This window comes from Penicillium manginii (genome assembly GCF_028828005.1).
Source record: "Penicillium manginii strain IBT 31320 chromosome Unknown utg000006l:1.0-4164085.0:1.0-4166146.0, whole genome shotgun sequence".
In the NCBI taxonomy this organism is placed as follows: domain Eukaryota; kingdom Fungi; phylum Ascomycota; class Eurotiomycetes; order Eurotiales; family Aspergillaceae; genus Penicillium; species Penicillium manginii.
The window spans coordinates 3,252,006-3,278,551 of record NW_026643107.1 but is presented as its reverse complement, the minus strand read 5'-3'; the positions used below and the strand labels follow the sequence as shown (position 1 = coordinate 3,278,551).

Sequence of the window (26,546 nt, the reverse complement as noted above, 5' to 3'; positions counted from 1 at the left end):
GGACTTATTTTTGTCGTCTTCGACAGATATCTTCATTCCCGACCCTCAGCATCCTATCCGTCCTCTCTGAGGTTCGGACTTTTTTTCTTTCAGTCCGTCGGTAAGGTTCCCTGGCAAGCAGCTCATCTCTGTTCCGTTTACTGATCATTGAATTAGCAATGGCGAGCTCTGCCAATGTCCCCGATTTTTTCAGCAGTCCTCTTGGAGCAGATTACCCAAATAATCTCCACAATCAGCTCAAGCGGACCCGTTTCTGCACGCTCAGCATCGACGAGAAACATGAATACACACCTGTCTCAATAAGAGTCCGATTGGATTCCCAGCAGCCATGCCTGGATATTCAATTTGGCCAGGTGCACGTCGTTTTCCCCGCAGCACAACAGGTATGCAGTTGATTCTCAAAGGCGACTCCCGTCGGCACGACGCCTTTATCGAAGCAGGCCAGAAGTCTGCGATACCGGAACTAAAAAAGGACTACCAAGTGTGCCTTTTCCGGTTGAGCCCGTCTGAGAGCCCTGTTTTTGCTGGGCCGTCGTGGGAACTGAAGGGTGCACAGTTAGCGACCTGGAAGAAGCTCAAGGACATCAAGTGGGCTGGAAAAACGGTCTACATCTGGACTGCGTTCCCCAACAAGTGCCGCCATGATTTTGAGGGAATCAAGAGCCATATGACCAACCTCGTGGGGCACATACGTAAAAGTCTTCAGGCCAACGGCAAGATGCGTTCGTTCTGGTATGCTGAGCAGAACCCTCTACCGGAGTCGAGCAAGGCACCACGTCGACCCATGATGCCCTGGCTCTTCGACGACGATGGTCAGTATCAGATATGGGACACCTACTTCGATTTCTTTCTGGACGAGGAGGATCACCGGTCTCGGTTAGTCGAGGCCACAATCATCGAGCAAAACGTCCAGTGGACAACATACGATGAAGTTTTCTGTGAGAGCAAGACTCACGACGTTATCCTTGAACGTCCGACGTCTGGTGAGGCTTACTGGAAGCTCCACGTTTGGATGAACGCGGACCCGAAGCCAGCTCCGCCGGAAACCATCGAAGCCAAGTTCGAGGTGAATGTCGCAAACTCGGCTCTTCCGAAAGCTCGGAAACTGGTCATTGGCACTGGCACTTGCATAGACTCAAGCCGAGCGGATTTTGCCATCTTGACCCGGGCCCACTTTGATCCTGCTTTGGACGGCCAGACCAAGAAGATCACGGCTACACTCACCGTCAATCTGAAGTCGACTGCACTTCAGATCGATGCACTGGAGGTGGCTGGTCGAACTTCCACGTTCGGTGATCACCCGAAGAGCGACGGTTATGGGTTTTCCCTTAAACGCACCATCCTCGCGCAAGGCTCGGAGGTGTGCCGGACTAGTCCGTTCTACTTTGAGTTGAACGTGAAGGATATTTCCGTGGTCCCGCCTGAACTCCAGAAGGAACGAATCGATTTTATCCTTGGCAAATACGTCCTGGATAGTTCTCAACGTCAAGCCGTTGAGAATTCGGTTTTCAAGGTCGTCGCTGGCATCAGCCTGGTGAAAGGCCCGCCGGGCAATGGCAAAACGCGGACAACGTTGGTCATGCTCCTTATCCTCACGAGCCTGGGAATGAAGGTTCTGATCTGCGCCGGGTCCAACCAGGCTGTCGACACGCTTTTGCTCGCCTTCCATGAGGCTTTGAAAGGGGATTCAAAGCTTGCAGGTTGGTGTGGACTATACTGCCGGTTCAAAACTTCTAGCCACCAAATGGGTGTTCTTCGCCGCGCTAGCAAGGCGAAGCCCTCGCAGGGCATCAGCGACAACAGCTCTTCCGTTGAGAAGGCCCTTGCGGACTGCCAGATCGAGGCACTGGTGGTGAAAAAGGCGACGGAGTACTACGACCAGCAGCCCGACGCGAAGAAGCTCATCGACCTGCTCGACCAGGATCGACAAAGCGTTCTGGACAAGGACACGACGGTTTCTCTCAGGAACTGTTACGAAAAAGTCCTGCGCAGGGTGATCGGTCAATGCAAAGTGGTCGCCGCCACACTCAACGCTTCCGGCGACGAGAACCTTAAGGCTGGGTTCCAACCGTACGCGCTGCTCTGCGACGAGGCTGGCCAGTGCCTCGAAGGTGACAGCATGATACCACTTACAGGGTATCTGACGCTGCGCACCGTCCCTCTGATCGGAGATCCTGATCAGCTCCCCCCCGACGGTTGTATCCTTGCGCGAGAACGAAGGGGCAAAGTTCCTTGGTCGCTCCCTCATGACCCGACTCTCGAGGTGCTACCCTCTTAGCCTCCTTGCAATCAACTATCGGTGCCACCCTGACATCTTGGATTGGCCTGCATCGGCCATCTACAAGAGCAAGATCACCGCCTGCGCGGGGAACACCAAGGCTGAGCGTGTGGGAAGTGCGTGGCAGGCTTTCACAGCCTCCCACCACCACTTCAAGGGACTTATTGGGAAGCGACGGATCGTGATCGACGCCCCCGGAGTTGCTGAGCAACCGGAGAGGAGCACATCCTGGCGCAATGATGGCCAAATCGACGTCGTTATGACTTTCCTCAAGGCACTGTACGCCGATGGATCCACCAACGATCCGATCGTGCCTGAGGACGTGGTATTGATCTGCCCCTATAGAGCGCAGGTGAAACGGGTCATCGAGCGCTTTGCTTCGGCTGGGGTGAAGTACGACCGTTGTTTGACAGTCGACGGGTCGCAGGGTCAGGAGTCGAACGTGGTAATATTCATGTTTACAAAGCCACGTACCTTTTCGACGACTGATGTTGGCTTCGTCTCCCACTACCAGCGGCTCAATGTGGCCATGACTCGAGCGAGGAAGCTCCTGGTTGCCGTTGTGAATCTGCGTATCTGGAACCAGCAATTCCGCACTAATGCGAAACTGGGCTCCACCCGTTATCTCGCGAGCTTCCTCCAGGACGCAGTCGACAAGGGTCATGTGCTACAATGGGTCGGCACCGAGACTGTGGAAAGACTCACCAACGACGCTCCCCAACACCGGAAGACGACCAGCGTCTCCAACGTCTCCGGCGTGTCCCACCCTGCTCCGCAGCCCCCAAAGAGGCCCGGTAGCCCCAACCACCCTGCCCCCCCCCGGCGCCAACAAAGTCCGCTAGCTCCTCCCATCCCGCGCCACAGCGGCCCGCAAATCCCATCGGCTCTTCCCGGCCAGCGCGCCAGCGACCTCCTTTACCTCAAAAGAGGGACGACGAGTTTGCTCAGAGACGGAGACAGATAGAGTTGCGTGAGGCTAGCGCAAAAAAAGAAAAGGAATCCCTGCGTAAACAACGGGCGGACCTTGATGCGCAAGAAGACGCTCTGGACGCCAGGTTGGCCGAAGTTGCCAAAGATATGGCCGCTTTAAAGTTGGAAGAAAGTCGGACCTACAAGACGAAGGGAGCCTAGGCCCCGTTCCTGACCATGTCGCCCCCAAGGGGCTTTCAGATACAGTATTTAGATCAGCACAGTATTCCCCAAAATTCTAAATTTCCCGCATATCAATTAACGTGTTTCATGGGTAACCCGGCCACCCGGGCTATCCGGCCACCCATCCACACCACCACTATATTTAACATGAATAAATCCACCAACACCCATTAAATTGCAAAAACTAGGTGCTATTATTAAGCGGGCACCTATTGCGCTTATGCCCTATCTCGCGGCAATTGCCACAACGCTGTGGCGCTCTCTCATTGCCTGATCTTGCTGCGCGCGGAGGTGCCGATGGTGCTGCTATATTGGTCTCATTTGCCAATTGTAGGCGTATTTGCATCTCTTCCACAGTAACACCACCTTCGTAGGCCATTCGGACGTTAGGTGATGTATACTTACGCTGCTTTCGGCCATTTTCAGCTATTGCACGGCTATAATTAGTAGCTACAATAGCTGCGTTATTTGCTATGGCTTGGGCACCTCTGCTAAGTTGATCCAATTATTACTGTATCTCATCATCGTATACAAATAAATCCTGCTTAATTTATTGTTTAATTAACGATATCTGTCGTCTAAAATAGACGGATTTATATGGCGTATGTAGCACGAATTTATGGCTACTAGCACTACCACGAGATAGTGGTGGTGTAGGTATTAGAGGGTATATATTAAGCTTTTGTAGTACCCTCTCTAGTAAATAGGGTATAATACCAGAGCCTACAAAGCTTACAGTAATAATAGAGCTTTTGTAGGTTACTGTATACACTGTAGGATAGATATTGAGGAAATCAAGCTTGTTAATATAGGTAGTACCTACACGGGCCATATCCTGTATATATTGGCTATAGAAGTACTTCAATATACTAAAATAGCCGATATCTAGTGGTTGTAATAGATATGATGAATATATAGGTATACAAATTGTAATAATATTATTTACTATACAAATTGTATCAAATTATAGGGTAAGATAACTCCTATAACTATCTATTACTAGCAGTGAGTAGGTACTACGTTGCCTCTTGATAATATGCAGAATAAAGTAATCTTTAAGCTACAAAAGACCTATAGCATCGGTTATCTATCTATTATCACTAACTTCAAAGCGCCAATCTCTTAGTGTAGTATTAAACCAGCCTAACATCAAGTTTTTACCTTTAAAGATAATAGTCAGAGGTAATACCTCGTTCAGATTGATACATTCAATCACAGTTATCCACTCACAGTTACTAGGCTATAGGAGTTTTCGCTTTCTATAGAAGTCCCTGCCAGTAATAACCTTTGAAGTACTGGTAATCCCTATTGCGAATCCAGTTTTATCAAAATTGTAGATATTATTGTCAAGGATGCCGTATTCAGTAATTTTGTTGGCTAAAAGTTGAAACTATTCCTTAATAACCTTTGGATCCTCACATAAGGTACGCTGTGCGTTATATCGACGTAAAAACCTCGATTTCAGCGTATCCCGACGTTTGATATATTCATATACCCAGTTTTTGCCTACAGTAATAGTCTTACCATAGTATAGCCGTTTAGCAAGCAATATATATGCTATATCTTTTACCATAGTATATAAGGGGGCTTTGCCACGCGAATTAAGGTCTAGTATCCAATTTTCCAATAAATCCTCTTTAATTGGATTCAATTTCATGTTGTTTGGGCGCTGAATTGGCTTATGAATTACACCCTTGAGCCGATCTTGCAAGGTTGTACGCGGCACGTCAAATACGCGCGCAGCTTCACGAATAGAAGCTACTGTATGGTTTTTTATTGCTTGGATAGCAAATTCGATCATACCCTCTTGTTCAATCAATTTTTGACGCTTTTCATGGCGAATTGGTGGCATGGCGATGGTTGAAAAAAGGAGGTTGCTACACGCGACGCGTTGGTGGAGACGTGTGGCCGGATAGCCCGGGTGGCCGGGTTACCCATGAAACACGTTAAATACCTTATTTATGCACCTGCCATATTCCAGTGGCCGCCACAAGGCAAAGGGCATGCAGCGAAGCAACAATGACAAATCTAAAGACAAGTAGCAGGATAATTTCAAGCTTGAAGAAGCAGAGCCTGAGGGCGTTCAGATAGAAAAGTTGAATCTTCCAAGGATATTCAATTGGAAGCAACGTGGCATTCTTACTATCAGCATAGTCCAGAGTACTAACCTTAGAACTAGTCCTCGATAATAAGTACTAGGCTAGTATACCTGCCAAGGTAGGTAGGCCTCCGTCTAGTACTAGCTAGCAGGTACTTATCCACCTACCTAACTAGGTACTAGAAACAAAACACACGCTTCAAAATCAAGTTGAAGCAAGTTTGCATCACTCTTTCCTCGGGTACCCTGTTAGTCAGTTAGTAGGAGTTATTAGATTAGTGACTTAACTAGTACGTAGTACTACAATGTGACTAGGACAAGTCTATTGATGTTCAAGCAAAATTGAATGATTTAAATATGGATACAAAGCAACTTAACAGAATTTCGAATGATACAGCGGAAAAGAACTTGAAGCAAAAGCAAACTTGCCCAGGTGGTCAAAGATATACCACGCTATGGGTACAAAGTAACACAGTACATTTTGGGGTCTAATCCCACCGGGGCCGATATCCTCTACGGTTCCATAGAATAGAGAAGGAGATACCACATCACGCGGACACAGATTCTGACCTGCTCCCCATTTTACGTGGAGAAAGCGATCTTCGCGCTCGTCGGCCAATGGACCTAAGCCATTCGCGTCCCCTTCGACGCACCTCTGGGTTCTGGCAAATGCGCTGGTTCTGGAAGGTCCTGACGTTTCTCATAAGCTCTATGATAGCATCGCAAATCTCGGCCAATATATTCTCGGGCTTATCAGCCTCGATCAAAGCCGCCACCAGATAATGCAATGGCCGGTCAAAGGGCGGGCCTTGTTGTGGTAGGCGGGGCAAGTCAAAGGAATCTTTAAGTGTCGCAGCTATAGCTGACCACCTCTGGCTGACTTCAGATGCGGGAAATTTCTTCTTGATCGCATTCGCCCAAGCACCCTCATGCCACATGATGCAGATCTCATTCCTTGGGACTGGAAGCCTGAACGTCTCGACAACGTAGTCTGCGAGAAGTGCCGCCTCCCATCGGAACCGAATAGTTGCCTCGAACATGCCCGCGTTTTCAGTTCCCAAGCCCAGCTCATAGAAGCGGAACAAACGACTACTCAAGGATATGTGGGTACTTAGGGTCCAGTCTCCTGGACAGGTTTCGTGGAAAGTCCTCGCCATCTCTTTGAGTCTCCCATGGGCCATGTGGTCCGTCATGGTGTCGACGATGTTCTGGTCATTCCCAGCTTGTACCCCACCTATTTTGCTTGGATCTAGGGTAGTGAAATTGGGGTTTTGGGGGTCGGTGTTCCTGCTGTCACGCAAATCCGCTGGTCCCGTATAAGGATAGGATCTCAGCATATTCCACCGTTCTCGAAAGTGAGCTAGTGGTATTCCAGTTCTTCTAGTCCAGGAATACTCCCAGTCATCATTCTGAGCACTAAAGCTGAAGTGCTGGAATTCCCAAAGCCGTGTAATTGAGTTTCGGCAAGTATCCAACACCGATTGACAGAATGCGTTGTATGTAAGAGTTTGATGATTGGTCGGCGCATCTGGCTGGAGGGTACCTTCGTCACTTAAGTCGCTAAGCTCGTGGCCGTCTAGTAGAGGACTTGTAGTGCTAGATAGAGTTTCGATCAAGGTACTCGCAAATATAGACCCACAGCTGCGGCCGATACTAGCCGATATACCCCAGGCATTAGAAAGGCCCTCGTTCCAATCAGGAACGTGACTAGCAGCTGTCAGCGCAGTGGTGTTTAGCTCTGGAGTAACTGCCCACCCTCCGGAGTAGCAAGCCGTAGTTACCAGGGTAATACGTGCAGCTGGCTCAAGGACGGCTTTCAAAGCAAGGATACTTAGACCCTTCTTTCGCTCACCGTCATTTAGGAGGAAATGATGGTTTGGGAGTCCGTGGCAGAAAATCAGAAGGAGGAGTGGCGCTTTGGTTTTCTTAGCCAACTCCGATGCTCGCTTGGCCTCGGAAATGAATCTCTTGATCATTTCAGATGAGCGGACCACAGTAACATCGGTCAGTTTGTTCTGGCGTAGCATTTCACCATCAAGGCAGACTTTCCGTTCCTCGTACGGATTTCCATGTAAGTAGGGCCCGTATTTCTCTACCAGTCGGTTTGGATCGGCTGCTGTGAGCCAAGTTTGTTCCTTGCCCTTACCTTTCAGGAGATAATTGAAGGCATAAAAGTCGGAGATGAACCATCCGTCATCCGCTATACCTGCAGTGGCGATGGTTGGGTGGGTAGCCGCGAGAACAATAGTGTCTCTGTAGACACATGGCAATGTTGAGGATGTGAAAGTTGAAGGTAGCTGGTCTGGGGACTTTATATGACCACCCTGGACAAGAGGCTGTTTCTGCACCGGTGCCGCCATAGCGTAGGTACGCTGAGGGCTTTGGTATCTGTGAAGTTGAAATCAATGAGTGAACTGGTTTCAATCCCAACCTTGAAAAGTTGGTGTTGGGTCTACCATGGTACGGGCTCCGCTTACCAAAGGAGAAGTGACTGAATAAGGTGCCGAACTCCAAAAGAGAAGGACAACGGGCGAAGCAGCGCTGTACGTAAGTACAGGTTGTTGATTCCAAACTCCAGAGGAGATGGATTGCAGACGTAAATAACCCCGAACTCCAGAGGAGACGGACTGCGGCGGTAGATGATTCCGAACTCCAGAGGAGTCGGATAAGACGCAGACGCAGATAGACGGAGACACCGACACGGAAGTAGACGTAGATGTAGGTGTTGATGATTAGCAAGAGGGGTGAATATCCAGAGGGAAGAAGTTCAATCAACGTCCTTTACTTCTAAGCGTCTCCACCCGCTTAAAGATGTTGAGACCTGAGGGTTCAGGCTCCAATGATGAGTCATCCCGTCACTACACATGTAGTAAATATCCATCTAGGTCGGCGGGGAATTACGTTAGTATCAAGTGGGTTAGTAATACTATCTGTTCAATGTCAAACACCCTTTGCGCTGAACGCAAGCAGTTACAGAGTCCTCACAATTGGTGATTGGAAAAACGATAGGTAGAGTCCCCCATAATTGGGTCGCAATAAAGATTTCCACGAGACGGCCCGTCCGCAGTAGCCGCTGGTCTAACCTCTGCACAGAAGGGGCAGTGATCAAGTGATTATCATCAACTGATCCTGTTCACTTCCGTACCTCCTTCGCCGACATTATTTTCACTGAATTCTTCGAGAGAAAATAGACAAGACCAGACCAGACAGTGGTGATTGCTACAACGTATCTGGTTTCTGCAGCATCGGCAAATCAGGTGATTCGTGGCCCCCAAAAGAAGGCAATGTTGTCGGTTGGGGTTGGTAGGAATGGAGCACGACGGGTTTAGCCGAGGAGCCGCGTCATCTGTTCAGGGGTGTTCAGGACTTTCAGGTGAAAGGCTGAAGGGGCTGAAGTGGTAGGGCGGCAAGGGCATTTATTATACTCAACGAACCAAAAAAAGAACAAGGAATAAAAAACAAACATACAACAGCAGGGATTCGCATGTGGTCACCCACCATACTACTAACCTGCCGGCGTGTGGCTTAAGTACGGCTGAGCGGACGGGAAGCCCTGTTCTCCACACCCTATGGTCGTATGTATCAAATTTAGCCTATATTAGGTTCATGTACTACTCCGTACATGAAAGTAGGTCAATACCGCTTTAGCGTCGCGCTAATCGGGTAATTGAGGTGAAGAATCTCTGCAGGGGTGGAAAGCCACTCGCGGGGAAGTCCCGTTCAGCCATTAACTGGAGTATATATTTTCTGGCAACACTGACATTGTGATACAGCGCCCCCTATCCCGGTGGTCCACCAGTTGATAGCTTCCAGGGCTTAGAAGGCCTGCTAGGTACCTAGAATATGAGCCACTAACCCATACGGCCATATACATACATAGTCGACGCATCCCGGCTGTTGAGAGTCAAGGGTTAAGACCCTGGAGATAGTGGACCCCACAAAACTTCTCTAGTGAGTGGATACAGGCAGCCACCTACCTGATCCATACTATTTCAAGTTGACAATAACATAGCGGCACATACAAGTAGCGTCTGACAGACTCTCACCCCCAAATCTATGGTTTGTTTGATGAAGACGGTTAACCGTGGGAAATTTACCCACATCTTCCCGACGGGAAAATGCAAAGGCACAATGGATAAATGCACGGGCTGGTGATGACACTGTATGTACGGAGTACGAACTCGGAGTAGCATGCCAAGCATCACTCATTTCTATTTGATGCAAATCGGAAACATTTGATAAAACACTAATTTTTCGAATGTTGACACGATACTTGTTCCAGGAAGTCTTGGTGCTCCATAATTAATTGAAAAGATTGCCTCCAGTTGGTTTCATTTGATATCATATTTTACTTAATCCATCCATCTGGCTTTAAGAGATATTTTCCATGTTCTCTTACTACCTAACATTCAGGCTGTTGCCAAGGGATCGACAAGAAGCTAACAAAGACGAAACCTGGCCTCTCCCGATAATTATCCTAGAAAGGCAAACTTCCGATGGAGATAATACTTTCTTATGGGATGCCGGTAGAAGAAAGCCAGCCTGAAATGGGACACCGGGTAAACTTTTACTGCTAGGTTAAAGGTTGATGGAGCCTGGCGTCATCTGCGAAACAGCCAGCGCCACTTGTCAGTGGACATGTATTGAGTGTTCCTCTCCTGTTCTGCCAGCCAACCGTTTTCAAAAAAACCTCAGGGGCGGAGGTTCTCCTCTATGGGGTTGGGTTACCAAGAAATAGTATAAGTACCTATACGCGCTCTTGACTTTTACAACTTGACTCTTCGGAATATGCCTTCTCGTTAACATCGTCTCTGGATATCCCAACCTTCGAAAAGTATGTTCCTCTTAATTGGAATTCCATTACGTGACCAAATGACAACCATGCGACTTTCTCCTGGAAGGACAGATCTATGGTCCTATATGTTAGTGCTGCTGTGTACATCATTTTACACTGTTGCAGCAGACTGTGATTTGCCATCAGCCTACAGTTGGACATCGACAGATGCTTTAGCAGAGCCTAAGTCGGGCTGGGTCTCGCTGAAGGACTTCACCAACGTAGTCCTGAATGACCAGCATCTCGTATATTCCTCATTTGCTGATGAATCGGGCAATTATGGCTCTACAGACTTTGGTCTTTTCTCCGAGTGGTCAGATATGAAATCGGCAAGCCAGAACGATATGAGCTTCTCGGCTGTGGCGCCCACGCTGTTCTATTTCGAGCCAAAAAGTATTTGGGTTCTCGCTTATCAGTGGGGTGCGACTGCGTTCTCTTACAGAACTTCAACAGATCCTTCAAGCGGAACTGGATGGTCATCCGAGCAAGAACTCTTCTCTGGTACAATTTCAGACTCCAGCACTGGACCAATCGACCAAACCCTTATTGGCGATTCCCAGAGTATGTACCTCTTCTTCGCCGGGGACAACGGCAAGATCTACAGGTCCAGTATGGCGATCGACAATTTCCCAGGATCTTTTGGCACATCGTCGGAGATTATTCTGAGCGGAACCACCAATGAGCTGTTCGAAGCCGTACAGGTCTATACCGTATCGGGACAGAACAAGTATCTCATGCTTGTCGAGGCGATTGGATCCAACGGCCGATATTTCCGCTCCTTCACAGCTGACAGTCTCGGTGGGTCATGGACAGTGCAAGCAGGAACCGAGAGCCAGCCTTTTGCTGGAAAAGCGAATAGTGGAGCTACGTGGACAGACGATATCAGTCATGGGGATCTTGTTCGTAACAATCCAGATCAAACGATGACCATCGACCCTTGCAATCTGGAATTTCTTTACCAGGGACGGGACCCGAATGGTAGTGCCGATTACAATGCTTTGCCATACCGACCGGGCGTTCTGACTCTGAATCAATGAGTGAATGAATATATGAGGTTTCGCGAAGGGTTCCAAGGTTCGCAATTGTCCTACTAGTGCGCAGATTCAAATGGAAAGATGTATGCCTGCCAATCATGTTCTGTATTCTGTAATCATTTTTCACAGTAGTGTAGCAATTACGAACCTTGGAAATTGGAGCAGGGACGGTCACAGACGGGAGCATACTTTACTAGCTTCCAGTCGAATCTTAAGGCTCAAATAAGTTGTTGTTTACCTACCTTCCAAGGTTGGTTCGAATCATATGTAAGGATTTCAGATACTTATCCTTGAATTTAGAACCAAAGACCCCGAGACCTTGAGAAACATCCCCCAGAAAGGGGTGGAGGTACTACTATCAGAGTACACTTGCTATAGCTGCAATGTAATGGAAGTTCAAGTCATATCAAAACGCTCTTCCATGAGATGTTGAGTCTACAAATAACTACTTTCATCACTAATAAAATATTGTGCGGGGGATACCACGTGATTCACGATAAGGAAGGCGCGCTCTGATAAGCGTTGATACCGCTGGGCGCGTGCAGCCGCGGGCTTGTCATTCCAGGAACACAACACATTGAGCCATGAGGCGTGCTGAATGAGACCCAAGCTATGGACTCGACCCGAACAATCTACGAGCTGAAATCTACCTTCATTCGTAGCCAAATTCGCATTCTCTCTGAGAGCCTTGAGCTGCCGGATGATTGGCAACAATATGCGGTGGAGATCGAGGAGGGCCCGTTGAGCGCAAAGGCGATTGAAGATGTGCTGCATAAAGGTACGGCCACTTTTCACTTTCCATTTTCTTACTAGCTCGGTGTTTGATAGAACAACTCAAATATTTTTCGGTTGATTCAATACTCACCTATCACTAGTAAATACGGCCGCAAAGCAACATCATCGTTTTGTCTACACATCACAAGCAATTCACCATGTGGCTAGTCAAATTGCCAGCCTTTACTGGTCCGCTATCAGTCAGGAGGCGCAAACCCAGGCAGCTTTTGTAAAGGGCGTAGGACAATTGACGGACTTGTCTAAACAATGGTAGGACGAACCATCTACCCTTGCTCTAAGTGGGAAGGGACTTACTAAGATCACTTTAGGAATATTGCCAAATTACCTTTTGAACTAGAAACACCCGGCGTCACTGAAGAACAAAATACAAGGTCGGGCCTCGAAACACATCCCATCACTCCCCCGATCGAGATTCAAGTTCCACCTGCCTAACAACCTTTGTGGTACAGATACCAGGAGCTTCGGAAGCGACTCGCCAGTCTTGATGAAAAGCGTCAGAAGAGACAACGGCGTCGTGATCAATTACAACATCTTCGACGTCTTCTTGAGCCATTTGAAGAACCGCCCAGAGACATTCAACCCAACCTGGTCAGTCGTGATGGGGAGCTTGTTCAGGAATTGGAGAAAATGCGAATGCTCATGGCGCGGGTCGGAGGGAGAATAGCACAGCAGAAGAATCGCGGGCATATCCTGGAAAATGAGGAAGGCGAATACTTCTTCCCTGGGTCAGATCAAAGGCTGGAGGCCCTGCTGAACACGAACGAATAACTTTTTACGACATCACATCCATGATTTACAAACTGCCAACTTTGCATGGCTTTACAAGACCCCTGCCCGTGTGTTATATCCGTTGAAACCTACTAGTAACAGTATAGCCCTGCAACCCTGCAATTCCGGAGCCTTGCAGTGCCGATCTCAGGGAGAGGAGGCGTATCGCTATGTATAGCATGGTAGATGCTGGTAAAGTAAAATTGTCAGACGCTTCCCGGGTAAAATTTCAAGCCTAGTATCATCTGCTTCATGTATAATTGTGCTCGAGTATGATATCATGGCAACTAAGAAGGGAGGTCCTTCCAAGTACCTAGTAGTAGTTGATTTGTAGACAGGCCGTACTTTGTCCCTGGCCCTACGCTGAAATTCAACCATCATATATAGGCAGAATCTGCCAGGCAGTGAACAACACCCAGTAGGTAGATCCTAGGCAGGCACGACCCTAATCAGGAGAGAGAGAAAAGAGAGTTCGCCGGTTCCTGTCTGCTCCGTCATCCATTACACTTACACCTGCCCTGGAGTTGGGAACCGGAAGGCGCGGTGAGATATTGGTGTATATCAAACCTAGACTTTAACATCACACTGTCGCGATGAGTCCGTTTGACAGGATGAAGCGGCTAGCTGGGTTGGAACAGCGTGGCGTGAGGCATGATAGTGGGGGAAATTCATCCAACTCGAGTGCGGCGAGTGGCAGTGGCAGAACCGCTAACCCGATTGGGTCTGGGGCGACTCCCCTTCACGTCGGCGAGACCCAACCAGCATCAAACCCCAACAACGAGGACCAAGTGCTCGATACTGAATCCCATCTTCTCGATTGCGCCGCCATCATCGAGGGTGACGGCTCTTCCTCCCCTTCCAAGGCACCTTTCGCGCGTGGGCATCGCCGTCGTTCCACCCACGTTACTCGCCGTGACCTTGAGAAGTTTCAAAAGGAGGTCTTAGGTGTGGAAAACCACGCCTCCTACTACGACGAGGAAAACGGCACCTCGCGCCCAATCACCCCTAACGACCCACAGCTTGAGGAGCTCAACCGTGCCTTTAGCGTCGCCGACCTGTCGATGAACAACACTGCGGCAATGACGGCCAACGGATCCGCCTCGGGCATGTTCTCCGGCTACGCCGACAGCTCCCAGGGTAACCCCCATATGGGAAGTGCCCCTCGCCAGTCAATGTCGCCCGCACTCTCTCATCCTACTGCCCAAGTGAATGGAGGTGGTATGGGATCCTTTGCACCCGGCATGCCTATGAACGCGGGGCACCAGATGGATCTTCATCATCTGTATGACATGGTCTTGGAACTGAGCGATGTGCTGAAGAACAACCGAGAGGTGACCAAGAATATTGTTTCGAGTGCTGAGGATATCATGGTATGTCGATGCACCGCGAGTATAAGTCGGGGCTTTTGGAAACTTACAAATGCCATAGAAACATGGCTCCTCGGACGATGCCAGCCCAGCTTTGCAGCGAGTCAATGGTGAAATATCCGGTATGTACTATCCTTTTTATCCCCACTCTCCCTTCTTCTCTCTTCATACGACGCAGATTGCTGATGACTCGTCTTGTGATAGCGGCCCGAATTTCAGAACTCGAACGCGCGCTCGCCAAGGAGAAACGACAGACCGAAGAACTCAAACGCGAACAAGTAGAGACTGCCAAACTCATTGGGGAGTATGAAGCCAACGTGGGCACGATGGTTGAACAAATCCGGACCTACTGTCAAAACAACAATATGCATTTCCTTCACCAGAAGAACCACTACAACCAACTCCTCCAAGCCGAGCGTGATGCACATTTGGACAGTCGGCTGGACCGCGATTACTGGCATACACAGACAATGAAATGTGCGGAGATGATACGTACAGCTCACCGTATCCGATCCGACGAGGAGGGTGTCCCCGTCCGCATCATTGCCGGCCTGCAGAACGAGGTTCGGGCATACCGCAATGCGCTGGGGATGGAGCCCGAGCAACCGGAGGATGAGTATGGCTGGGAAATCCTCAAGGATGTTCCCAATGCGGACTAAATTTAGAATGGGACTATGGACTTTCACGGCGCGATGACATGATTCTGAGGATTTCTAATATCCCTTTTCTCTGCTTCTCTGGATGAGCGGGGTTTTGTGTTGCATAATACTCGACGGCGTTTTATTTTTTTTTTGGTTTTATTTTTTCTCTTCTTGCACTTCCTTATCTCCGATCCTACCGGGGGGGCGTTTATGGTGAGGGTCTGTTTATTCTTACTTACCTTTTGCCCATCTTTTTTTTGGTCACCGGTTGCAGATACCCGGAACCGGTTGTGTTACAGTGGACACACACACACTAGATGGAGGATCATGATACATATTGAATCAACATGAAAAAAAGACAATGGATTCAGTCAGACAGCATTTACCTCGATAGGAGTTCAGAGTACGGAGTTAATGAGTTTAATGGGTGAGCACCCAGAATGGATAGTGGATGATGAGTCGAGGGCTGCTGACCAGTCGCTCTACAAGACCGTAAGAAGGCCTTGGGAATGGCGGAGTTCCAATCAGCATCCCCGGAATGACCAGTAGGAAATCCTGGTTACATCCTCACGTGCCCTTTCAGTGGACTGAGTGGACTCGAGTGGACTCGGTGGGAACTTGGTGGACCCCTTCAGGACTCTTTTGATGAACACTATTGTACACTATTGTACTCTAACTACGATCATATGTAATACTCTCTTTTGGCTGGGTTTCTCCTGCACCATTTACCGGATTATGTCATGGGTCGATGCTTATTCCTCCACATCCCGTTGCTTCCCCAATCTTCCCCCGGGAAGGATTTCTCATCTTTGACCTTACTACCGAGTACTCAGTCCTACTACTCCATTTGCCCCCAACCTGATTAATCACACTATGCAATTCACCCGTCAACCATTCATAGCGACCCATCCACCTTGCCACCTTTAAGGTCGTGCTTGTGCTCCACTCTCTCCACGGAACAACGTATCAGCCCCGGTCGCAGAGCCGAGCTGAACTCCTAATCGTCACCGTCTCCTCCATCCTCGTCTACTGTTGCTTCGACAGGGAATTAGGCCTTGGAAATTAACGACCAATATCTATCACCATTTTTGTGGGAAGTGGGGGATCAGCCAATTATGCGTCATCCGATCTAGGCTTATCCAGTCATTCGACCTACATTCCGCGCCACATAGCGGCACATCTTTGATCAGCCCGTCCACCCCGGTTGTCGTCTTCTTCCTCTCCTTCTCCCTGTCTAACGTTAGGTTTGGGAAGTCTAAGTGAGGGCTATTTAACATGGAGAGTGTTCAGACTGTGGATGTGAGCTGGCTCCATCACTCACAGAAAGGCAAGTCTTTTGGCCCAACCCTTCCCTATCCTGAGCCGTCTTTCGAACCGACAGCGGAACTCCGCACAACTTCTTACCGAGGGCCAACGTGAAGACAACATCTGACCGGTCTCCTTTCCAGATCATCTTTCCCGTACGAAATCCGTGTCGTCGGCCTTGAGCGACAGGACTGCCGCCGAAAATGAGCCGCCCGCCACATCATCCAAACCACACCGAAGATCACGATCAAACAGTGGCCCAGCACGCCCCCGTCCTCAGGGAACTCTGCGCCGCAGCGAGAACCCGAGAATAATGTCGCGAAACCTGAGGAGAAGGAAAAGCCGCTGCAACCATCCTTGCCGGAGAAAACTGCCGAGCCGAAACTGCCGGCTACCCCATCTCCAGCGTCGCAGAAGAGTGCTCCGAAACCAGTCGGTGGACGGCGGAATTCCTGGATCTCTAGTCTGAGCTCAAAGTTCTCTTCTGGGTCAACCCCGCCATCTCAGTCAAGCCTCAAGGCTTCACCGGCGAGCCCCAAAGCCACTTCTCCCCTCGATACGCACAATCCATTCGGGGCGGCATTTTCGCCTAAGGATAAAGAGGACGAGAAGAAGGACGAGCCCAGTCCCTTCACCTCATCATCACCCAAAGGCCCCTCATTCCTTCACAATGCTTTGCGCAAGTTTTCATCCAATTCGGGTGGACTGCCCAAGTTACCACCCAACGGGGTGTGTTGCCCTCGCCGGGTGATGAATTTGGATCCAAACCGAGAGCGTTGCAAGATTTCCGAGTTGAACCAGTCTAAACTGAACCGAGTCGCATTTTGCGTGGACGTGGAGATTGCGGGTATCTCTCATCGAGACACCGATGAAGATGCTCCCCCCACTAACCAGCTACGCCAATCCCTCCCCGAGTCACACCGGCAGAAAGCTAAAAAGGCCGAGGCGGCCAAGGAGCAAGCTAAAGAGGAAGCTGAAGTATCAAAAGAGCCCCAGCCCGCAGTAGTCGAAAAAGATACCCCAGCCCCGACCCCAGCTCCAGCTCAGGATCCTGCATCTGCTCAGGGCACATCGCCATCACCATCTCCACCCACCGAAGCCAGCAGCCCACCAAATGCTGAGCCCGCTCTATCCGAGCCCAACAATAATCCTAGCGCTACGCCCGGAACAGATGCGAAGCCCAACGGCGAAGCCAAAGACCCGTCAAGGAAAGCAGAGAAGAAGAAACGATCGGAGGAGGAACGAAAGGAACGGAAAGAACGCAAACGGAGACAGGCCGTTGCAAATGGCTCAATACCCTTGCAACTCTCCGCCGACACAGAAGATGACGAAGCTCGACCACCAGCAAACGGCACAGCCCGCGCGAAGACTCAAAGCCATCCTACAACAGATCCGGTTCGGATATACCGCCGATGCTGTCAATTACGAGAAACACCAGTCCTCAAAAGAGTCGTTGATGAGATTTCCTCTCCTTCATCGACTCTAGCCGAATCCCCCGGAACCGTCGGCGCTCTCGATCTCAGCAATTTCCCGATGACAACACAAGACATCGCAACCTTCAGTGACTGGCTCGCGATCGTTCCCGTCCGAAAGCTTCTTCTCGAAAATTGTTCATTGAATGATGAATCCATCCGGGCTATTCTGGCAGCTTTGCTTGCCACGAAGACAGTTGAACAGATGCGTTCTCGGCGAAGACGCGCTAGGAGAGCGGATTCGCCGCCCGTCAAGGACGAACGATGGGGTGTTGTGGAGAAGCTGTCCCTCAAAGGCAATACCAAAATCGGCCGCGAAGGATGGCGCCATATTGGTTTGTTTGTTCATTTGTCTAGATCTTTGAAGGCAATCGACATTTCTGGAATTCCATTCCCAAAATGTCAGGTTCCATCACCGGATGGATCAACCCAGCCGTTGACCAAGCCCGATGTCTGCAATGTCTTCGCCGACGCTCTTGCCGAACGTTTCAGCGGCGACCATCTTGAAGAGCTCCTAATGAGTGAATGCAAGCCTTCCAGCGGGCAGGTCAAGAGGATATGTGAGGCCGCCACGAAAATGGGGCTGCGCCGGCTGGGTCTTGCGAACAACGGCCTAACGAGAGAAAGCTTGGGGCATGTCATCGAGTATCTTAGGTTTGGCCAATGCGAAGGTCTAGATCTGGGAGGAAATATCATCAAGGATGATATCGATATTCTCACAGAGGCCATCGAGCCCGAGCTACCACTGTATGCGCTCAGTCTTGCAGACTGCTCCTTGAACCCAACGGTAATATGTCGACTGCTTCAGGCCCTCACCCGGCTTCACAATTTGCGCTTCATCGACTTTTCCCATAATCGAGATTTGTTCTCGGTCCAGCCGACCTCTATCGGTGCATTCCGACGCTTCCTCCCCAAAATGCCTTCTCTGAAGCGGATCCACCTGGCCGATGTCGCGCTCGCTCCAGACAATGTCATTGGCCTTGCCGAGATCCTTCCGGAATGCCCAAGTCTGTGCCACTTGAGTATCCTAGAAAATCCTCAGATTGTCTCATTGGCTTCCGGTACAAATCCCGAGATCCAAGAGGAAGCATGCGCAGTATATGCTTCAATGCTCGCCGCTGTCCGCGTATCGCAGACAATCATTGCCGTTGATATCGAAATTCCGACAGCGGAGAACAACGAAGTTGTGAAGGCTCTTGCGTCCCAGATTGTGGCCTATTCTCTGCGGAATCTTGAGGGTGGCGCCATCGCTGAAGAACTGTCCGAGACGATATCTTCATCTCAATCCAGAGATGTGCCAGTACCAGAGATTCTGCAACACATTGTGGGACATGCGGGCTTCCCCAGCACTGAGGAAATCGCTGGCGGCGACGAAGAAGACGAACCGGCTCCCGATGAAGACTATGTCATTGGTGGCACTGGTGTCGTCAAGGCCTTGGGTGTCTGCCTTGGTAATTTGGACCAGCAGTCTGGTGAAATTGGCGGTGACATGTCTCTGCCTCCAAGTGGCACTACCACCCCCAGACGCCGCAAGTCTCGAAGCGTTGTCACTAAGCGACCCCGCGATATGTCGAAGAATCTGCTGGAGTCGGCACGTAACATTCGCACTCGTATCCAGTCGGCCCTTGTCCGCGAGGACCGAGCTGGTAACGATGCCAACTATAGTGAGTTTCCCTGTTTTACCTTGGTGTCAAAATTGCACCTGCTAACCCTGCCCTAGGACGCCTTCAATTCTTGGATTATACCTTGCATAAGATGATCCAGCGCTTCGAAGACGAATATCCTGAAACGCGTCTCCCTCAAGTAACACCGGCATCGGTTGCGCCCGACAACGGATCTCAGCATTCGAGTGAAGACGCCATTGACCCGGGTGCCCTTAGTAGCAATCTGACCAGCAGCATTATCGAAAATGAGAATGCTGTCGACGACGAAGAAACCGACCAATACGCAATTCATCTATCTCGCACTAGCTCAATGACATCTCTGCACGCTCGCGCCATGACCTCAGAAGAAGGCCACGTCCACCGTCTCGGCCAAAATCTCCGCCGTGACTTCCTCAACCCATCTATGGGCGAGGGCGAGGTGGACGAAGATGACCAGTCCCATCTCGTCGCTCTCCGCGAGAAGTTGGAACGTCTCCACGAACAACAATCACAGTCGCCATTCGACAGCGCCCGTGCTGAAGAAGCCTTTGAGAAACTCGGCAACACGGTCGATGAGCTCTGGGCAGCTCAACACCAAGATGCCGAGGGTTTCGAGAAATTCAAGCAATCGCAGATCGCAGCTCATATTAATAGTCGAATGGCTTTATCTGGTGCTAGCGATCCCGCTGCCGACGAGGAGGGTCAGGTCTCCGGAAGCAAGTCGCCTTCTTCGTCTTAGCTTTTACTCTCCATTTGGTACCTGGCCCGGCCTGGGCTATCTTACCATTATTATACATTCATTATTATCTGATGTTTTGTGTCTTTCGAGCGCGCGCAACTGTTGTACATACGCATACCTCTTGTTTTTTTTTTTGTTTTTTTTTTTACTTTACCTCGACATCCCCCCTGTACTGCGATCCCACCACCACTATTGTTCTTTTTGACTAGGTCGCACAGCGTTCATCATCAATCTGTATATATTTTTCTCTCTGAACTGTGATCGTCTATTAACGATGTATTTGAATGATGTATATTTCCGATGTATGCCCTCCCATACCATTTGTACCTTTCATCTTCCAAGGTTGTGGCTAAATATTCTCGTTTTATCCAATCGTTTCTACTAGTAACTCAACTTGGAAGGCTCAGGCCTTCAACGGGAATATTTACTAATAGGTACTACCCCGTACCTACCTACAATCTGGTTCAAAAGTATTTACCCACTTCCCGCCCCACCCGCGTCTTAACCACCACAATAATTCGCAATAGCACCCAAGACAACCCAATTACGCGAATTTGGCAAAATTATTAGTGCAAATCGAAGGCCGAGCGCCAATTTACCTATTTCTACGCGTCCTGCAATCGTAACTGCTGTCAAATGTGGACAATCGCAGTCAGAAGTTGCCCGCTGTTTTGACGTGTCCCGTAAAACTGTATTCAGTACTATTCAACGCTTCAACTAATAGAAAAAACTTTGAATCTCGGCCTAAAATAGGGCGTTCTCGAAAATATGATGAGTGAGTAAGACGCTATATCTATACACTTGTGCGTCGGAATCCTCATTTATCATAAGGAGTCTAAGTTGATCAGACACCTAGTGGTCTTTTAAAATTAACTATTCGCCGAATTTTGTGCATATACAAGATCAAAAAATGGAAAATTCGGAAGCGAATCCCTCTAAAGAAATATAATACTTTTCGTAGGCATCAATTTGTACGAAAATAGTGTGGATTTACTTAACTAGAGCGCTTGATATTCTCTGATAAATGTTCTGTCCAACGATACTCAAACTTACAGTTAGAATAGGTATTCAGACTATGCTCAGAGGTATATAGACTCAATTTACTTAATATTAGATCTTATAGCAAAGATATTGCGTAAATGGTCTAGGGGGCTATCTAGATTAGAGGTTATTCTGACCTTATTATTATAGAGTGTAATATAAGCCCCAGAAAGCGAGGATGTACTGTATTATCATATATTAATACTATTGAAGAGGGCTTAAAGCCTTATTATCAGCCTAGTATAATCTTCTAACAAGATAATATTCGTATCCATATAGCTGATCGGTCACAATTGTAGTTTGAAACTCATAGGATTTATGTTATGGAATAGCCGCCACACTCTCCTGATATGAGCTTAATTAAGCCCGTATAGGGGCTTCTAAAACGCTAATTTTTCAAAATGCGGCCAGGTCTACGTTTAAATAATCAGTCAAAGCTTGTATAGTCTGAGTTTTATGCCGTTTTGAAAAGGGCATAGTGGAAAATCGATCAAAATGTCATTGATAATCTAATTCGGTCATTTCCACGTCGAATAGCTGCTGTGCGAGCAGTACGAGGTTATTACACTAAATACTAATAGTTGATTTGTTGCTTTGTGTGTATTTTACCTATTTTTTTTTAATACTAAATAATATTATTAGCAAATGGTGCTGCTATTGAATTTACAAATTCAAGATATATTTTGATGGGGGGGGGGGGCTGCGGGTAGGGTGGGTAAATACTTTTGAACCAGATTGTAGATAGGTATCTATGGGAGCTTCCTTCCAATTCATCCATCATCTTCTTCATGTTGTCACATTACGTTCCCATTACCGCTACACTTTGGTGAGGGTTTATCGTCTACACTCAATCTATTTGTGTGTGTGTTCTAGCTCTCTCACCCGCCTTTCTCAAAGCAAAATGGAAACGCTCGAGCTCGAACTTGACAAGGTCAAAAAAAATGTCTTGATGTCGACTCGGAATTCGCGGCTGACCGTATTGGGTCTACAAATGAGGCAATTAGAACCGCTGTCAAGAGCAAATACAAAGAATCGGAACGTGGAACGGTCTATCTCAAATTTACAAATGTCTCCAAATCGGTCTCGGATACACATATTTCGAAAGGGTGCAGATCATTTTTCGATGAAGTCTCCCGAGCTTTGATGATCACCGTCACCGGGGCCCCCCATCAATCTGCAGCTTCAGTCTTCGGTACTCGATTTCTCATCGCACAGCAACTTGCGGGTCTTGACGACAAGCTGATCACGACAGTCGGTTCGGCACGTGTCGAAGGATTTCAGTCCAGCAAAGAACCCGATGGAACTTGGGAGCCAATAAATCCCGGTCGAGTCCCCAGTCACTGGCCATCAGTTGTTTTAGAAGTCGCTTTCTCAGAATCAGCTAAAAAACTCTGCGATGACGCGGAATGGTGGCTCACCCATTCAAACGGGCAAGTAAATCTTGTGATCACAATCCGCATACATCAGAACGACGCCAGAATGACTTTTCAGGCTCATGAGCCTATCCAACAAACTATCCAAAGTCGAAGGATTATTCAGACCAACATGCGACAGGAAATTATTATGAGCAGACCACTAGGAGAAACAGAAATGCCGATCGTTTGCGTTCCAAACGAGCCTCTCCGGATCTCATGTCGAGACCTTCTGCTCCGAGATGCGATTCCACCGGAAAAGGACCCCAACATTTCAGTTGTTTTGCTGGAAAGAATTGCACGAGATACATGGAGGAAGCAGGGAGTCTAAGCAATTTTTCTTCTTCCTTGCTACTTGTAACAATCGAGAGGTGGGCACTAGTTACTAAGTGAACACCCCATTTGGCTATCTGAACACCCTATGAGAAGATGCTGTATGTGTATTACCACGAACTACAGTAGGAGGCAAGAATTTTACTTTCTCACCTTTAGGTAGGTAACTGAGTAGGTACCGAGGTATCTACAAGTGCTAACTATCTCAGTAACTCATAGTAATATACCCAGGTAGGTATAACCTCAAACCCAGAGTATACCCACTACTAGGTAGTTACCTGATAACTAAGTACCTAGGTATACTAGTACTAACTAGTTAGTAACTAGTCATATCTACAAGTTACACCGACACCTTCAAGTTGTCGCCAGAAGGTGTGTATAAGCTACTAATTTATTTTAATTAGGACCGATCCCCGTGGTCATAGACATGCAGCACCTTTCCTAAATAGACAGGATAGGGTGTTCAGATAGCTAAAGGGGGTGTCCACTTAGTACCTCACGCCCGCTCGGTCCTATCTTTTTCCCATGTCCGCCCAGGAACTCGCCAGTTAGTGAAGCAGGGTGCGGGGCCGACAACGGAACTGGGTTAGTATACTAGTAGTCATTTTCTGGGCAAAGAAAACACAGTATTTTGATAGTAACAGAAGCATGAAAATAAAGACTATCTACATTAATGTCTCATCCCAATATATGCAGGTAGATTGGGTTCGTTCAAGTTGCTCCGTGTAGTATTCCCTCGGCCTCCAACCGTTTTTGGACCTCGGCAATTACGATCGCATTCCAAGAAGGGCCATCTACACCTCCGCAAAGTCTCATACCTCCACTGGCATATATCTACACTCCCATTCACCCTACCAGTGCAGAAGTTTCGATAACGCACTTGAACACATTCAATCATGGCAGAGAACAAGCGGCCGATAGGCCTCCTCTTCGACATCGGCGGCGTTTGCGTAAGTCAACTTGGACCTTGGGACCGTGGCCGATACTACTGGCATGATGAATGGAGAGCCTATATATAGTATTAACAATATTAAAAGGTAGTATCGCCTTTCCAGGCCATTCTGGACTACGAGATCTCCCAAAACATCCCGCCTGGATGGGTGAACTTCAGCATTTCACGAACATCACCCAACGGCGCCTGGCACAAGATCGAACGAGGCGAGATCAAGATGGACGCCGAGTTCTTCGCCGCATTCAACCGGGATCTCCGACACCCAACGCTGTGGAGGCAATTCCACGAGCAAGAGCAGAAGAAGAAAGGGGCGTCTGCTAGTAGTACCACCATCCCGCCTCTCCCGGAAGTGGATGCAGAATGGCTCTTCTGGGAGATGATGAGGGTATCTCGAACACCAGACCCGTACATGTTCCCCGCTTTAAAGCGACTGAAGGCCTCGGGGAAATTCCTGATGGGTGCGCTGTCGAATACGGTCAAGTTCCCCGAGGGTCATGCGTATAACACGGATGAGACGGGGGTACGATCACAGTTTGATTTCTTCATTTCATCGGCGCATACGGGTCTTCGCAAACCCGATGCTAGAATCTATGAGGCTGCTATTCGGGAAATGGACGTGTTGGCTAAGAAGCGTGGTCTGTCTGGGGCGGAGGCGTCTGATATTGTCTTTTTTGATGATATTGGTGAGAATTTGAAGGCGGGGAAGCGATCTGGATTGCGGACGGTGAAGGTTACTCTTGGGAAAACCTTGGATACTGTTAAGGAACTGGAGCGGATTACTGGGCTTCAGTTATTGGAGGAGGATAAGGCACGTCTATAGGGGGCCGCGGAGAGAGGATACTATAGGGGTAGATTTCGTTTCTTCAAGATGTATAGAGAATAGTAGAGAGAGAGTAGGAGAGAGGACACTAAACTATGTTTATCTAGTATATTTGATTATTCAATCATACTGAAAGATGTACATTGTGTACTGTAGTTAACTAACTAACTGTATGGAAGCACATACACTGTGGTGTAGTAGTGGGGCGTCCTTCAGCCGTGGCCAACCCGCCTTTTTCCTTGGGAGTCGTCGCCAACCGCACTTTTCTGGTGGGATGCAAGTCCCGCTAAGCGAAATCCCCCACAAAGTCGCCGCACAAACTTTCACCTTCGTCTCTTTTTCCATCCGTCGACCATCAGCACCCCGACTACCGCCAAAATGGTGAGTGTGACTTTCGACGAAGGTTGAGATACATTCTCGGCCTTCGATTCGATCCTTTTCTCCTGCCCTCCGATCATCATCGGAGCCGGGTCCTTGCAAGATGCTTCGGACGAAATTCTGAAGCGCAAATTGCTGACTCGCGATATCTTCTTACAGCCTTTCACCAAGACTGTCAAGAACGATGCCTACTTCAGGTGAGTAATGCAAACCCCAAGAAGATTGAAAGAGAAAAAAAAAATACAACGAATTTTTTCTTGTCGTGCGACCGTATACTAACGTCCCTCAAGTCGCTACCAGACTAAGTACCGTCGCCGCCGCGAGGGTAAGACCGACTACTATGCTCGCAAGCGCCTGATCACCCAGGCCAAGAACAAGTACAACGCCCCCAAGTACCGCATGGTTGTTCGCTTCACCAACCGCGACATCGTCTGCCAGATCGTCTACTCCGAGATCTCCGGCGACAAGGTCTTCGCCGCTGCCTACTCCCACGAGCTGAAGCGCTACGGTATCAACCAGGGTCTCACCAACTGGTCCGCTGCCTACGCTACCGGTCTTCTGCTGGCCCGCCGCACCCTTGCCAAGCTTGGTCTCGCTGACCAGTTCAAGGGTGTCGAGGAGGCTGACGGCGAGTACACTCTCACCGAGGCCGTCGAGACTGACGATGGCGAGCGCCGTCCCTTCAAGGCCTTCCTTGATGTTGGTCTCGTCCGCACCTCCAGCGGTAACCGTGTCTTCGGTGCCATGAAGGGTGCCTCTGACGGTGGTATCTTCATCCCCCACTCCGACCGCCGTTTCCCCGGTTACGACATCGAGTCCGAGGAGCTTGACGCCGATACCCTCCGCAGCTACATCTTCGGTGGCCACGTCACTGAGTACATGGAGACCCTCGCCGATGAGGATGAGGAGCGCTTCAAGTCCCAGTTCGTCAAGTACGTCGAGGACGAGGTTGACGCCGGTGACCTTGAGGAGATCTACCAGGATGCCCACAAGGAGATCCGCGAGGACCCCTTCAAGAAGGACGAGGATGAGTCCTCCAAGAAGACCAAGGAGCAGTGGAAGGCCGAGTCCAAGAAGTTCAAGGTCCAGAAGCTCACCCACGCCCAGCGCAAGGCTCGCGTCCAGGAGAAGATCCGCGAGCTCGCTGCTTAAGCGTCTCGTCTTGGTTAAAAATCCTGATGAGTCCTTCGGTCCGCTGTTTAAGCTCAAAAGTTTCCTACAAAAATTTAATGAGGGAATTGGCTTTGCCAGTCGGCGTTTCTTTTTTCTGATGATGTAGATTGATGGATCATGGCACATACCACTTTGTTACGTTAGGGGTGTTTTCTTTTTTTTTCAACGGGGCTATTAGTTCGGTGTTCACAAGGCAATTTTTTCTTTTCACAGTTCTAATCGCTCCCAATGTCCACGCAATCTCTTCGTTCCCTCACATAGTTCCTTGTGTGTCTAGTGTGCATCGTAAACCGGGAATTCTAGATCGTAAA

At 49.0% G+C, this 26,546-nt stretch overlaps 9 protein-coding genes across 9 annotated transcripts; 8 read left to right on the top strand and 1 right to left on the bottom strand.

Annotated features, from left to right (window-relative positions):
- Positions 1 to 385: 385 nt before the first annotated feature.
- N7533_009599 (uncharacterized protein) lies at positions 386 to 3,409 on the top strand (the record flags this gene model as incomplete). Its single annotated transcript, XM_057106249.1, has 3 exons — positions 386 to 2,235; positions 2,279 to 3,216; positions 3,270 to 3,409. The coding sequence occupies 3 exons, from the start codon at positions 386 to 388 to the stop codon at positions 3,407 to 3,409; spliced, it is 2,928 nt and encodes a 975-aa protein (XP_056957698.1).
- A 2,667-nt stretch (positions 3,410 to 6,076) lies between these two features.
- On the bottom strand, positions 6,077 to 7,888 carry N7533_009598 (uncharacterized protein; the record flags this gene model as incomplete). The annotated part of the gene is made up of 1 exon (XM_057106248.1): positions 6,077 to 7,888. One exon carries the CDS (start codon positions 7,886 to 7,888, stop codon positions 6,077 to 6,079), a length of 1,812 nt encoding a protein of 603 aa, XP_056957697.1.
- A 2,521-nt stretch (positions 7,889 to 10,409) lies between these two features.
- Positions 10,410 to 11,399, top strand: N7533_009597 (alpha-L-arabinofuranosidase AxhA-1; the record flags this gene model as incomplete). The annotated part of the gene is made up of 1 exon (XM_057106247.1): positions 10,410 to 11,399. One exon carries the CDS (start codon positions 10,410 to 10,412, stop codon positions 11,397 to 11,399), a length of 990 nt encoding a protein of 329 aa, XP_056957696.1.
- A 609-nt stretch (positions 11,400 to 12,008) lies between these two features.
- N7533_009596 (kinetochore subunit FTA4 family protein) lies at positions 12,009 to 12,959 on the top strand (the record flags this gene model as incomplete). The annotated part of the gene is made up of 4 exons (XM_057106246.1): positions 12,009 to 12,174; positions 12,272 to 12,440; positions 12,500 to 12,562; positions 12,641 to 12,959. 4 exons carry the CDS (start codon positions 12,009 to 12,011, stop codon positions 12,957 to 12,959), a joined length of 717 nt encoding a protein of 238 aa, XP_056957695.1.
- A 593-nt stretch (positions 12,960 to 13,552) lies between these two features.
- N7533_009595 (uncharacterized protein) lies at positions 13,553 to 14,985 on the top strand (the record flags this gene model as incomplete). The annotated part of the gene is made up of 3 exons (XM_057106245.1): positions 13,553 to 14,329; positions 14,388 to 14,448; positions 14,531 to 14,985. 3 exons carry the CDS (start codon positions 13,553 to 13,555, stop codon positions 14,983 to 14,985), a joined length of 1,293 nt encoding a protein of 430 aa, XP_056957694.1.
- Positions 14,986 to 16,242: 1,257 nt separating this feature from the next.
- On the top strand, positions 16,243 to 20,126 carry N7533_009594 (putative cell wall biogenesis protein Mhp1; the record flags this gene model as incomplete). The annotated part of the gene is made up of 3 exons (XM_057106244.1): positions 16,243 to 16,382; positions 16,536 to 19,408; positions 19,465 to 20,126. 3 exons carry the CDS (start codon positions 16,243 to 16,245, stop codon positions 20,124 to 20,126), a joined length of 3,675 nt encoding a protein of 1,224 aa, XP_056957693.1.
- Positions 20,127 to 22,068: 1,942 nt separating this feature from the next.
- Positions 22,069 to 22,910, top strand: N7533_009593 (uncharacterized protein; the record flags this gene model as incomplete). Its single annotated transcript, XM_057106243.1, has 2 exons — positions 22,069 to 22,098; positions 22,164 to 22,910. The coding sequence occupies 2 exons, from the start codon at positions 22,069 to 22,071 to the stop codon at positions 22,908 to 22,910; spliced, it is 777 nt and encodes a 258-aa protein (XP_056957692.1).
- An 898-nt stretch (positions 22,911 to 23,808) lies between these two features.
- On the top strand, positions 23,809 to 24,684 carry N7533_009592 (uncharacterized protein; the record flags this gene model as incomplete). The annotated part of the gene is made up of 2 exons (XM_057106242.1): positions 23,809 to 23,862; positions 23,950 to 24,684. The coding sequence occupies 2 exons, from the start codon at positions 23,809 to 23,811 to the stop codon at positions 24,682 to 24,684; spliced, it is 789 nt and encodes a 262-aa protein (XP_056957691.1).
- A 378-nt stretch (positions 24,685 to 25,062) lies between these two features.
- Positions 25,063 to 26,214, top strand: N7533_009591 (60S ribosomal protein uL18; the record flags this gene model as incomplete). The annotated part of the gene is made up of 3 exons (XM_057106241.1): positions 25,063 to 25,065; positions 25,222 to 25,259; positions 25,353 to 26,214. The coding sequence occupies 3 exons, from the start codon at positions 25,063 to 25,065 to the stop codon at positions 26,212 to 26,214; spliced, it is 903 nt and encodes a 300-aa protein (XP_056957690.1).
- Between the last annotated feature and the right edge of the window lie 332 nt (positions 26,215 to 26,546).